The sequence below is a fragment of the Balaenoptera borealis genome (assembly GCF_965194805.1).
Source record: "Balaenoptera borealis genome assembly, chromosome: 7".
NCBI lineage: Eukaryota > Metazoa > Chordata > Mammalia > Artiodactyla > Balaenopteridae > Balaenoptera > Balaenoptera borealis.
This window is the reverse complement of record NC_138864.1, coordinates 116574433-116587784: the sequence shown is the minus strand read 5'-3', so window position 1 is coordinate 116587784 and position 13352 is coordinate 116574433. Positions and strand designations below refer to the sequence as shown.

Below are 13352 nucleotides of genomic sequence, written 5' to 3'. Positions count from 1 at the left end.
AATTCTGGGGTGCAGCAACCATGTGGAGAAGGCACTCTGCCCCTGGTTTCATCATCCTTGCCGCTCTTGCTTGAGCTTTATAATTCCAGCGTGGTTTTCTAGCAAGCTAGCCTTTTTCCTCTTCAGCTTTTAGATGGGGCCTCAGTGATTGTGAAGCCGCTCCAGATGTCTGGGATCTTAGACAATAACTACAATCATTATAATAACACTAGTTACCGTTTATTGCCATCAAGACTTATAATGTGTGCTGTGCTCTGGGCACATTACATATATTAACACAACCATTCATTCATTGTATTTATTGACTACCTACTATGTACTGGGCACAGCAAACAAGATAAATTTGGACTCTGCACCAATAAAATCCAGTGTTCTCATTTTAAAGTGAAAAAAAATGAAGCCAAGGTCCACACCCAGGTCCCTCTAACTCTAAAGCCATATAGTTATCTACTGCCAATATTTTTTAACAGTACATAGGATATTTATGATTATATATCATCAATTCTCACTAAGTGTGAACTAACCTGAATTGTGTTTTTATGTGTCCTGTCTCGTCATCTTGCCTCTAGCACAATGAGAGCAAGGACTTAAATTTCTGTCTTTTGAACTCTCAGTAAAATAACAAACTGATTCTGACTAAAATTTGAATTCATGCTAATGTCCTCAGTGGTGACAGGACCATTAAAAAAGGGTTTCTTTTTTGTAAGCGCTCTGTTATGAATGCTAATTGATTATTTAAATAAGGAATTCTGCTTTGATAGCCATATTTAACATATGAAAATTTGTCTGCAATTTCACAAGTTTCTTGTTTATGCTGAGCAACCAAGAACAACAACATAATTTACGTGTTAATGTCCCAATCCAGGGAGAAGTCTTTACATAAACAACTGTTAGTCTCTGGAATAGAAAGCTAGCTAGTAACAGTATGCATGAAATTGCTAATTATTCATCCCTCATGTGAACCTTAACTGGAGTTTCCATATAGTCAGATCTATATATTCAGAAAACATGCACCACGAAGTCAGTCCATGCATGTTTGCTAATCTTGGCACATTTAAGGTCCCTGTGCTCCTTCATGACCTTTGCTGGTGGAAGAATGCTTTGCATTTCAAAACACAGATACTTCCATTCTCATTAGAATAGCTTAAAATGTTCTGTTTTTCTTTCAAAATAATTTTTAACATCTTCGTGGCACTAACTCATCTCCTAAAGTCACGTATGGAGGCCTATATCCCCACACATACGTGCTAGGCCAGAACTTTCTGCAATGATGGAAATGTTCTTCTGCATCCAGTACAGTGACCGTTAGCCACACATGGCTACTGAGTACTTGACATATGGCTGCTGCAACTGAGGAAGTGAAGCTTGACTTAATTTGATTTTAGTTCAAATAGCCACATGTGGCTAGTGGCTACTATATCAGACAGTGCAGTTCCAGGCCATGCGAGAAATCTGAATCTGCTTGTTTACTCACTTATTCACGCAACAAATATTTATTGACCACCTTCTCTGCCGGATGTTGTTCTGGGTGCTAGGGATGTAGCAGTAGCCAAAACAGGCCACCATTCAAAACAAAACAAAACAATCCCTGTCCTCACGGAGAGACCAGTCTAGTAGGGCTCACATTCTAGAGGAGGTTCCATTCAAATGCAGCCAATCACTGTGGCTTTACCCACTCAGATCAGGACAATTTATCAAGCCCAGTATTAGGAAAAACCTCATGACTTGTGGCATTGTTTTAAGTAGTCATTCCAAAGGATCATCTGTTGGTATAATCTTCTATCTCATGAAACTTCTCCTATTTTCATCAGGGGAAAAAGCAAATATGGGACTTCCCTAGTGGTCCAGTGGTTAAGGCTCCGCACTTCCAATGCAGGGGGCCCAGGTTCCATCCCTGATCCGGGAACTAGATCCCACATGCCACAACTAAGAGCCCACATGCTGCCGTGAAGATCCCGCACATGGCAACTAAGACCCGGTGCAGCCAAATAAATAAATAAATACATAACTAAATAAATAAAATACTAAAAAAAAGCTAATAATAATGACAACTACCATTTATTGTAGACTCATACTATACTAGATGCTTTATATGAGCTAGCTTATTAAATGTTTACAGCCACCCTGTTAGATATGTTTATTATTCCCATTTCACAGGTGAGGAAACTGAGGTTTAGAGAAGTTAAGCAACTTACCCAAGGTCAGACAGCTGGTCAGTGGTTGAATTAGGATTTAAACCCAAGTCTATTGGACTCCACAATCCAATAGCTCCTTTCATTTCACCGTGCTGTCTCCCCAAGAAAAACATAAAGTGATTTTTTTAATGGTGGTTTCAATGTGTGTGGCTTGCAACTAGTATGTAACACTTATATCTAAGTTCTAGCAAATCTGAATGACTAGTTAAGAACAATAACCAAGAATTCCTGCACTCAGTGTTTGTCTTTCTTGTTCAGGGTCAAGGTGGAAGGTCCAAAGGCTGGGGAAGACCCTCAAAGGCAGCCGTTTAGGTCCTCCGTTCCTTTCCTAGAGACTGATCAGGATTCACCCTTCCGAAGAAGCCCACTGGAGAGCCTCTATAACCTGATGCTAGAGCCAAGAGTGGACTGTTTCCAGCAGAACATGTTCAGCTCAAATATGATCATCAGCGACCCAGCTTCAGATCTCGGCACTAAAGGAGCCAGCAGGGCCGGCAAGAGGCAGCTAAGCAGTGTTCAGAACCCCTGCCCTCCCGCCCGAGGCGGGGCCTGGCACAAGTCCCTCAGCATAAAGGACAAGATATCAGAATGGGAAGGGAAAAAGGAGTTGCCCACTCCTGCCCCTGGCAGGAAAGCAGATGGGCAAGAGGATTACCTGACGTCGTGTGTGACGGAGAGGAGAAGCCGCGATGGTTCGAGGACTCGGGTCGCAGAGGCTCAGGACGGAACAAGGCTGGACGCAGAGAGTAGAGAGGATGAGAGGAGTAAAGGGGGAGTGAAAGTCGGGGCACAGGATGCAGAGCAGAGGCAAGACCTGAGCCAGCCAGCCCGGGAGCCGGCTCCTAGCTTGGGAGGAGGCCGGGAGCCCAGGCTCGGCAAACAGCGCTTTCAGAATGATGGCCTCTCTGTGCTGAAGCAGGTGGAGAAACTTGAGCAGGCTCTGAAGGATGGGTCTGCAGGGTTGGATCCCCAGCTACCTGGCACCTGTTATTCCCCACACTCTCTGCCGGACAAGGCCGAGGAGGGGCCCACCCTTCCTGAGAACCGTGGGGGCGGGAGTAGCTCAGAATTCAGGGCCCACCGCTTGGACCTGGAAGGCAGGGAGCCCGCCCCGGAGGCCGCAGAGGAAAGGAGGGGCTTGGGCGGGAGGCCCTGCGACCAGAGGCTGGAGAGTGTGTACAGGGGCTTGGAGGACTCCCCCGCAAGACCCTTCATCAGCCCCCCGCCCAAACCCCGGAGAACTTTCAGACATGATGGCGAAGGGGACAGGGATGGGAACCCAGGCATGAGCTTCCGGAAAGATAAAAGGAACCTGCCTCCTCTGCCCTCTCTACCTCCCCCGCCCCTGCCCTCCTCTCCCCCGCCTTCCTCTGTGAACAGGAGACTGTGGAGCGGGAGACCGAAAGCCAGTGCTGACCACAGGTAGGTGACTGGTGGCTGTCGGCTGGAGCCCTTTAGGCCACACTGCAACTGTCTGTTCTCAGCCTGATTATTTACTGTATTAAACCGTTGGATCTTGTAGTTGAGACTGTTCATAGCTTAAGATGGTTCACTGATTAAACCTGAAAACGTGGTAACGGATACAGGTGTTTTGTGTTAGTTCCTTGTCTTCCAAAAAGAGTATTGGCGTTGAAAAATCACCCTTTGGATGTGATGAGTGCTTGTAATTCAGACAGTAACCAAGAGTTAAATGAACACTTGTGTTGACACTGGCCATCTACTAATTGGTGCTAATTGACGCTCATTCTGCTACTACCATCCCCACCTGGTGCGTGGTGCGCGGAGTCCTTCCCGGCTCTTCCTTTCATGTTTTTTCTTGGTATGGGCTCTAGAAACACACTGCCTGGCCTACCCTGGCCCTATCATGGTCTATCTAAGTGACTTTGAACAAGTTACTTAACCTCTCGAGGCCTCAGTTTTCTCATTTATGCGTACAGATGCACACACGGTAAATATTTTATAATATTAAAATAATACCTTAGATAATAAAACATGTGAATGCTTGAAGGTAAAATCTGTGCTTTGGAAACAATTTCTTTTCTGTTTTGAAACCTAATTTCTTGTCTATTTCTGTAATGTGCTAATTGGTTTGATACCTGCTAATCTGGAAACCAGCTACTGAGAAAAACTCCTCAGAACAGTTGTCTGTACCTACTGTCACCACTTCTTCCCCTCCTGTGTTTATCTTGACTCGCTGCAGTTGGGCTTTTGCCACTTATCCTGGAACTGCTCTAGGCTGAGTCACCTACGACCTCCATCTTGCTAAATCCAGTTGCCAGTTCTCTGTTCTTTTCTTTTTTTTTATATAAATTTATTTATTTATTTATTTATTTTTGGCTGTGTTGGGTCTTCGTTTCTGTGCGAGGGTTTTCTCTAGTTGCGGCGAGCGGGGGCCGCTCTTCATCGCGGTACGCGGGCCTCTCACTGTCGTGGCCTCTCTTGTTGCGGAGCGCAGGCTCCAGACGCGCAGGCTCAGTAGTTGTGGCTCACGGGCCCAGTTGCTCCGTGGCGTGTGGGATCTTCCCAGACCAGGGCTCAAACCCGTGTCCCCTGCATTGGCAGGCAGATTCTCAACCACTGCGCCATCAGGGAAGCCCTCTGTTCTTTTCTTGATTGACCTCTTAGCATTTGAGAACCAACTTGACTCACACCACCTTGAAATACTATGTTCACTAGGCTTCTAGGCCACCAGCTTTCCTGATAGTCCTACTTCACTGGCTGCTCCTTCTCAGCTCCATTTTCCTTTCCCTCTACATGTCGGAATAACAGCCCCCCAACCCATCTACACGCCATCCCGGGATTATGTCACCTTTCCTCCATTTACGCTCACGCCCTTAAATGATCTCACCCAGTCCCATGGTTTTAAGTGTCAGTTACATGCTTATGATTCCCAGATGTATATCTCCAGCCCTGACTCTCCCCAGCCTCAGGTTTGTATAGTCCTGTCATGCTTGGGTCTCCATTTGGTTATCTAATAGCTTGGACTTAACATGTCTAAACCTAAATTCTCAATCCAGGCCACTACTAACGGTCTCCTCCCAAAATAGATGCTATCTTATTAAATGGTATCACCCTTTGTTTTGCTTACGCCAAAAACCTAGGAGTCATTTGTGATTTCTCTCTTTTTCACATATCCCCAATCTAATTCATCAGCAAGTCCTTCGGTTCTAGTTTTAAACATTTTCTTAAAGCTGACCACATCTCCTCCACTGCCACCACCTTAGTCATTTTGTATCCATCCCCAGTGTTCTTCTCCTCAGCAGCCAGAGGAGTCTTCTAGAAATATAGATTTGATCATGTCAGTCCCCTGCTCAACACGGTCTGTCAGGTAGGATTCTTTGGGTGCCAGAAACGTAATGTCTTATGTTCTCTTACAGGGGAAAAAAAGTTTGGGTATTCTAGAATTTCTGGAAACACACACACATATATATTATATCCTTTAAAAAATGAAATCATGCTCTATATCGACTGTTTTTGTTTTTGTTTTTTTTTAACAAACACTTGATATAGGCACCTAGATTTTTCCTCCTCAGGATATTTTTTCTTTTTTTTTTAAATTTATTTATTTATTTTTGGCTGTGTTGGGTCTTCGTTTCTGTGCGAGGGCTTTCTCTAGTTGTGGCAAGCGGGGGCCACTCTTCATCGCGGTGCGAGGGCCTCTCCCTATCGCGGCCTCTCTTGTTGCAGAGCACAGGCTTCAGACGCGCAGGCTCAGTAATTGTGGCTCACAGGCCCAGTTGCTCCGCGGCATGTGGGATCTTCCCAGACCAGGACTCGAACCCGTGTCCCCTGCATTGCATTAGCAGGCAGATTCTCAACCACTGCGCCACCAGGGAAGCCCTCGACTGTTTTTTACTTAGGATCTCATTGAGATATTTCAGTGGTTCCACTTTCCTTTCTTTTTTTCACCTTCCTTTTTTAACTGCCATCTTTACAGCACGTGGCTAAACCATATTTTATTTAGCCATTCCCCTAGTGATTTACACCTAGGTTGTTTCCAGTTTACAAATAACGCTGTGACGAACACAATGTGGCATCAGAGAAGACTCTAGAGCCAGAGAACTTACTAGCTCTGCACCTTACTAGCTGTGTGACATCAGACAAGCTCCTAAATTTGTCTGAGCCTCATTTTACTGATTTGTAAAATGGAGATGTATTATTATCTCCATGTGACCACTTCATAGCTTTGTTGTGAAGATTGGATGAGTAAATATTTGTAAACATAAGTTAAAACAGAGCCTGGCATATAGTAAATGATCAATAAATGTTAGCTGTTATTTTTTTCTCGCTCTATTCTGTTTAGTTAATCAGGGTACCTATTTCTTTTCTAGGACCAAACTGTTTTAATTATTTTAACCTCATAATCTGTTTTATTTATTTATTTTAATTAATTAATTAATTAATTTTTGGCTGCATTGGGTCTTCATTGCTGCACGCAGGCTTTCTCTAGTTGCGGCGAGCAGGGGCTACTCTTCGTTGCAGTGCATGGGCTTCTCATTGCAGTGGCTTCTCATTGCAGAGCACAGGCTCTAGGCGCACGGGCTTCAGTAGCTGTGGTGCGTGGGCTCTAGAGCGCAGGTTCAGTAGTTGTGGCACACGGGCTTAGTTGCTCTGCGCCATGGGAGATCTTCCCAGACCAGGGATCGAACCCGTGTCCCTGCATTGGCAGGTGGCTTCTTAACCACTGCGCCACCAGGGAAGTCCCTGTTTGGGTATAGAATTCTTAATTAACAATATTTTTCTTTCAGCCTTTTGAATATGTGATCCCAATACCTTCTGGCCTCCATAGTTTCTATTAGAAATCAAATAATCTTATTGAAGATCCCTTGTATGTGAGGAGTTAGGGCCTTCAGTAGTTGTGGCACGTGGGCTCAGTAGTTGTGGCTTGTGGGCTCTAGAGCACGGGCTCAGTAGCTGTGGCGCACAGGCTTAGTTGCTTCGTGGCATGTGGGGTCTTCCCAGACCAGGGCTGTAACCCGTGTCCCTGCATTGGCAGGCAGATTCTTAACCACTGTGCCACCAGGGAAGTCCCCTCATAATCTGTTTTAATATGTAGTAGAGCTTACAGAAATTTCTTATTGTTGCTAATAATTAGTGGATTCTTTTGGACATGCTACATATACTATCATGTAATACACACACGAATGATCATTTGGTCTCCTTTTTAATAATTATAAACCTCTTATTTATTTCCTAATTATTCTCCTTATTCAAAAAATGTCTTGAGGGGCTTCCCTGGTGGCGCAGCGGTTGAGAATCTGCCTGCTAATGCAGGGGACACGGGTTCGAGCCCTGGTCTGGGAAGATCCCACATGCCACGGAGCAGCTGGGCCCGTGAGCCACAACTACTGAGCCTGCGCATCTGGAGCCTGTGCCCCGCAACGGGAGGGGCCGCGATAGTGAAAGGCCCGCGCACCGCGATGAAGAGTGGCCCCCACTTGCCGCGACTGGAGAAAGCCCTCGCACGAACTGAAGACCCAACACAGCCAAAAATAATAAATAAATAAATAAATAAATAAATAAAGTAGCTATAAAATTAAAAAAAAAAAATGTCTTGAATATTCTGATGTCTTTTCCTAAATGGTCTATATTATCACTATCAAATTTCACACACACACGAAATATGTCAGCTTTTAATTGGGATTCTATACATTTGCTAAGTTTATTCCTAAGTATTTTATTCTTTTGTTGCCATTGTTAATGTAATCTTTTTTCTCATTATATGGTCTTTGTATTTAAGAAAACTATTTATTTTTGTATATTATTCATTTAAAAGACTCAAAGAAATTTCTTATTGTTTCTAATTGTTTGTCAATTGTTTCTCTTGGACTTTCTGCATATATAATCATATTGTCTACAAAGAATTATCATTTTATGTTTTTCATTTTGATTTACATCTCCAAATTCTTTCTCTTACTAAAGTGCACTGACTATATTTTCATAACTGTGTGAAATAATAGTGCTGAAAGCACTGGGCAGCTTTATCTCATCCCTAACTTTAGTGGTAATGCTTCTGGTGTTACTCTCAAGCACTCTTGTTGGAGTTATGTTTTCATGCTATCTAGGTAGTGTTCATTGGTAATCCTTTTTTTACTGAGAGTTTAAAAAATTAGGATTGGGTTTTGTCAAATTACTTTTCAGAAACTTTATATGATTGTGTGGTTCTTCTCCTTTGACCTATTAATAGTGAATTTATATCCTACTATTTGGGGGATGAACTCCCGCTTTGTTCTGGTTCATTAGTCTTTTAATGCACAGCTGAATTCTATTTGCTAATATTCTATTTAAGATTTTTTTTAAGATTTATTATATTTTATTTATTTATTTAATTTATTTTTGGCTGTATCGGGTCTTAGTTGCGGCACATGGGATCTTTTGTTGCGGCGTGCAGGCTTCTTTCTAGTTGTGACGTGCAGGTTTTCTCTCTCTAGTTGTGGCGTGCGGGCTCCAGGGTGCGTGGGCTCTAGTTTGCGGCATGTGGGCTGTAGTTGAGGTGCACGAGCTCAGTAGTTGTGGCGTGCAGGCCTGGTTGCCCTGCGGCACGTGGGATCCCAGTTCCCTCACCAGGGATCAAACCTGCATCCCCTGCATTGGAAGGTGATTCTTTACCACTGGACCACCAGGGAAGCCCCCTATTTAAGATTTTTGTACCAGTATTCTATAAATGGGACTGATCTATACTTGGATTTTATTATACTAACTTTACCAGGCTTTGGTATCAGCGTTATGTGATATCTATAGAAGAATTTACAGGCTTCCTTCTTTATGCGCTGAGAAGGTTTGAATCCACCTCCAATTCTAAATTCTTTCCCAAACCAGTGCCAACCTCAGGGCCCTAAGTGCTCTCGTGACTTTTCTGCTCCTGTCCCCAGTGCTTACCCAGAGTAGCCCTTCCATGCCCTTTCTGGGCTATTCCTCCAAAGAGGCCCACTCTCCCAGGGGCAGCTTCGTTCTGGGAAATTGGAATCTTTCAGCTGTGTCATCACTGGGCAGACAGATCAACCTGGTGAACAGTTATTCCCATTATCTTTTCTCTCTTAGCTACCATCTGCTCTTTTCAGTCTTCCAGCATTTTCTTTAAAACCAGCTAAAGTTACTTAGTTTCAGTCCAAAGATGTAATTTTTCTTGGCCAGTTTGAATATGGTTGCATCAACTGTGTTTTAAGAATTTTGGCTTTGGATTTTTCGTTTTGTTTAAAATTGTACAACGGAGGTGATTAGGGCAAGATGTTCACTTTCTACTCTTAAAAAACAAAGTATGCCCTTTATTGTGGTCCTATCGCTTAAGAAAAAAAAAAAAAAGAAAAGACCCAACTCTGAATTTGGCAGGCTTCCTGTCCTCTCTGAGGCAGGAAAGCCCAGCCAAGGTTGAAGAAAGAAATGATTAAGGATTTTGAGGTTATGAGGGTTTAGAATTACACGGCCAGGCTGCGCGCTCCCGAGAACATATTCAGCTTATTTTCATAGGCTGATTAGTCCACCTCAGCAAGAGCCAAACCAATGGATTCAGAGTCTCAGTTTGAGAAAATGTCTTTTTCTTTTTCTTCTCTTTCTCTCTTTCTATTTTTCCCTGCTCTTTTTTCTTTTTTCCTCTTTTCTCTTCTCTTCCTTCTTCCTTCTGTCTCTTCTCTCTTCTTTCTTCATTTCTCTAAAGCCCCAGGAAATTAACTGCAAGGACTTATGCCTTCAATCCTAAAATGGAAAATGAGAAACCCTCAAATGTCAGGAAATTCCACAGATAAGGTTCCTACAGCAGCATTAACTTGGTTATGTATATTTTATGGCATACGTTTAACAACTTTGGCAGGAATGCCTTCAGGCTGACATTTAACAAGAAAAGTTATTATTTTTTAAGTGTAAGCAGCATCCTGAATTCACATGGGTCTCTATATCCAAAATGTTTTCATTCGAATTCAGATTTTTTTGTTTTAGTTTAATTAGATCACATGACAGAGCTTTTAGATCTTTATGAAACCAAATAACTATGTTGACCAAAACTTCAACTTTTCAACTGATTATTTTGGCATCACATAGATTCAGCCTTTCCTTGGGGCTTTAGTGTAAGACTTTCAGAACTTTCTGAGAACATGAAACCTCAGTCATTATATGGCTGCCAAATCATACGGCACTGTTATCGATTCCATAATTTCCATCTACTCTAGGACTGATAGGGATCCCCACAGAAGTCTGACTGGGTAGCAGCCCTCAGCTATCATGGGTTTAGTCGTTAAAGTTAGTGTACCAGCCACGCTGTGGTCTGTCTCCGTCACTATGAGTCTGTCTCAGTCACCATGTCATCCATGAGGCAACTCTAACTACCATGTCTAAAAACTGAATGTTTAACATCTTCAAAGGGGCAAATTGTTTAATTAATTTGAGATTTAGAGCAAAAGTAACTTTGAAAGCGGCTGAGAAGCTTGACTCTGTAAATTCATTTATTTCGATAGTAGTTGCATTGGAAGACAAAGAGATGAGAGTAGAGAGGGTGGTTGTCATTCTACATTAGAATAGTGATTGTCATGTCTTATTTCTCATGAGAAGGTGGAAATGGTTGGATTTTAGGTACAATGGTGGCTAAGGATAGTTTTTCTTCTGACATTTCTATTTTTGCATCCAGGATAGAGATAAGTGGAAACCCAACATGCGTAGTCATAGCTCTCGACAGAGGAGATACCCGGTAGCGGAGTGAGAGCTAAGAGCTGACGTAAACATTCTCTCATTTAGCCCCCTACTCTGATCACCTGGTGGTGGGACAGGCTGGGACCTGGGACTCTTTGCTGCAGTGCTGCAATGCTTGCACCCGGACAAACATCTCCTTGAGCAGCAAAATACAAAGAAACTATAAGGGACTAAAAATAACTGCGTGCATGTGCAGTTGGGGCAAATTCTGGACAAAAGATACAAAGAGACCAAAAAACCCAACAGCCACTTTTGAAGAGCCGGGCGCAAAACAAGCGGTCGGAAGAAAAAGTAGGGTACTGCGCATGTCCCCTGCATACAACGCCACCTAAGGGGTGGGAAATCCACCTAAGCCGTCCCTCCAGCCCGACCCCTGGACACACCCCTACCGTCACCCCATATAAGGAACCAGCTCGCAGCCCCTTGAGCGAATGAGCAAGCAAGGGAACCTGTTGTTTGTTCTCGCTCCGCACTGCTGCAGCAGGGGCCCCAGTAAAGTCTTGCCTGAATTTCTTGTCTGGCCTCTGATCAATTTCTATTGATTAAGGAGGCCAAGAACCCTGGTCAGTAACAGTGGTATGAATGCCCTTCCCAAGGAGAAGAGCTGCCCCTGATCACCCGGGATGGAGGAAAGAAGAGAGTCTGTGGCAGCTGGAGGGGGATGAGGGAATCAGAGCAAGGCATCCCTGGTTTCTAGCTCATCTGAATGGTGTTTTAGGTGGGTGCTGGGTCTCAGGCTGTCCAAGCAAATTTAAATACAGCTGAAAATAATTCTGAGGGAAATGTGTTCAAACAATCGACTCAAAATTAGCTCTCAGAATACAGATAAAATATTTCTTTACCCCAAAATAGGGATAAATTATAAGCAGTAAAGGTGGCCATTAAAACCAGCTTTTAAAATATTCACTCACTTACTCAACCAACAAATATTTACTATACCTATGTAGTATTATGCTATAGCAATGAATAAGACAGACTCAGACCCTGCCCTCATGAAACTTACATACTAGTCATAGTCAGAACTATACAACTGGTTATGTAACTAAGCACTCTCGGGGCCGTGAGGAAGCCCGTGGTGCTGTGGGAATGTTCAGCAGGGGTAGCTAGCCTGTCATGGAAACCGGGCCAGCTCAGAGAGGAAGTGACACTCATGCAAGGCCTGAGGTTCCCAGGCAAGGGGGTGGGCTGGGAAATGGGGAGGTGTGCAGTTTGAGTGGACAAACAAGCAGAGGCCCTGGGGCAAGAAAGAATTTAGCACGCTGGAGGACTGAAAGGCAGGGGGTGGGCCAGAGGGGTAGGAAGAGTGTGAGCTGGGGCCCAGAAGCCCTCTGGAGTCAAGAGCCTTGGAGCCCAGGCGAGGGTTTTGGCCTGTTACCGAAGGGGAATGGGAAGCATCTGGAAGTTTCTAAGAAGGGGAGAGACACAATCCGATTTGCGTTTCTAAGAGGTTGCCCCACCCCGCAGCAGCGGGGAGAGTGGAAGGGGCACCAGTGGACTGCGTGGGTAGTCGGGGCGGGTGGGAGGGAGATCAAGGAGGTTTGGGGGTTACCGTGTGGTATAACTGCAGTGGGGATTGAGAGAAGTGGGTGGATCCCAGGGATACTTTGCAGGTAGAACTCGTTAACTGGTTAGATGTGGGCAGTGATGGAGAGGGAAGGCTGCACAGGACTTCCAGGGTTAAGGCGTAAACACTTGGACGGATGGTGATGGCCTTTGCCGAGATGGCAGCATTGGAGAGGGAGCTGGTCCTCGTCAGGGAGTGGGGAATGTTGGTATGAGTTCAACTTCGGATCTGTTCATTTTGAGCTTCCCGTGCGTCATCTAAACGGAGATGTGGGATGAGCTCTTACGTTAGTACTTCGTTTACAGAAATATGGAAAAGTCACAAATAACATTCAAAATGCTACTTGAAATTACGCTATTTTGCCGGGGGACACCACACAGCTTGCCGGGTCTTAGTTCCCCAGCCAGGGATCCAGCCTGTTCCCCCTACAGTGGAAGCGCTGAGTCCCAGTCACTGGACCTCGAGGAAATACATTCCCAGGGACATCTTACCCGTGCATCACCAGCTGTGAGCTCAATTCCACCCTTTAAGAAGGTGCTTATTAAACATGCAGCTGGATGTGGAACAAACGTGGAAGTGTTTAAACGAGAGAGAAGCCAATTTGGATGTGGTTATCATTAACCTTTCAAAATTTCCTTTCAAAGTTAATATGTAAATAACCCTTTCAAAATTTCCATTCAAAGTTAATATGTAAATAACGGTATTAAAACCTTTTTTTCAATTAAAAAATATTTTCATAGAAAAGACTTAGCTAAATGATTGGATGATTAGTTTAATCATATTTCTCCTCTTTGGGACCCTAATCACCTACCTGAGCCTCAGAACCAAAGGACTACAGTCCTTGGAGGCATTTATGCAGATTATAGAAATAGTGCTGAGGAGGAACCAACCACCTAATAAAGCTAATGCTTGCA

The 13352-nt window shown here is 44.0% G+C and overlaps 1 protein-coding gene across 5 annotated transcripts in view; it reads left to right on the top strand.

Moving 5' to 3' along the window:
* Window positions 1–13352, top strand: part of DENND2A (DENN domain containing 2A) — a 101400-nt gene that overhangs the window by 26995 nt on the left and 61053 nt on the right. For all 5 annotated transcript variants that reach the window (XM_082400270.1, XM_082400274.1, XM_082400273.1 and 2 more), the window contains one exon: window positions 2454–3617. In XM_082400270.1, coding sequence (XP_082256396.1) covers window positions 2454–3617 — 1164 coding nt within the window. The remainder of the gene's footprint in view (window positions 1–2453; window positions 3618–13352) is intronic.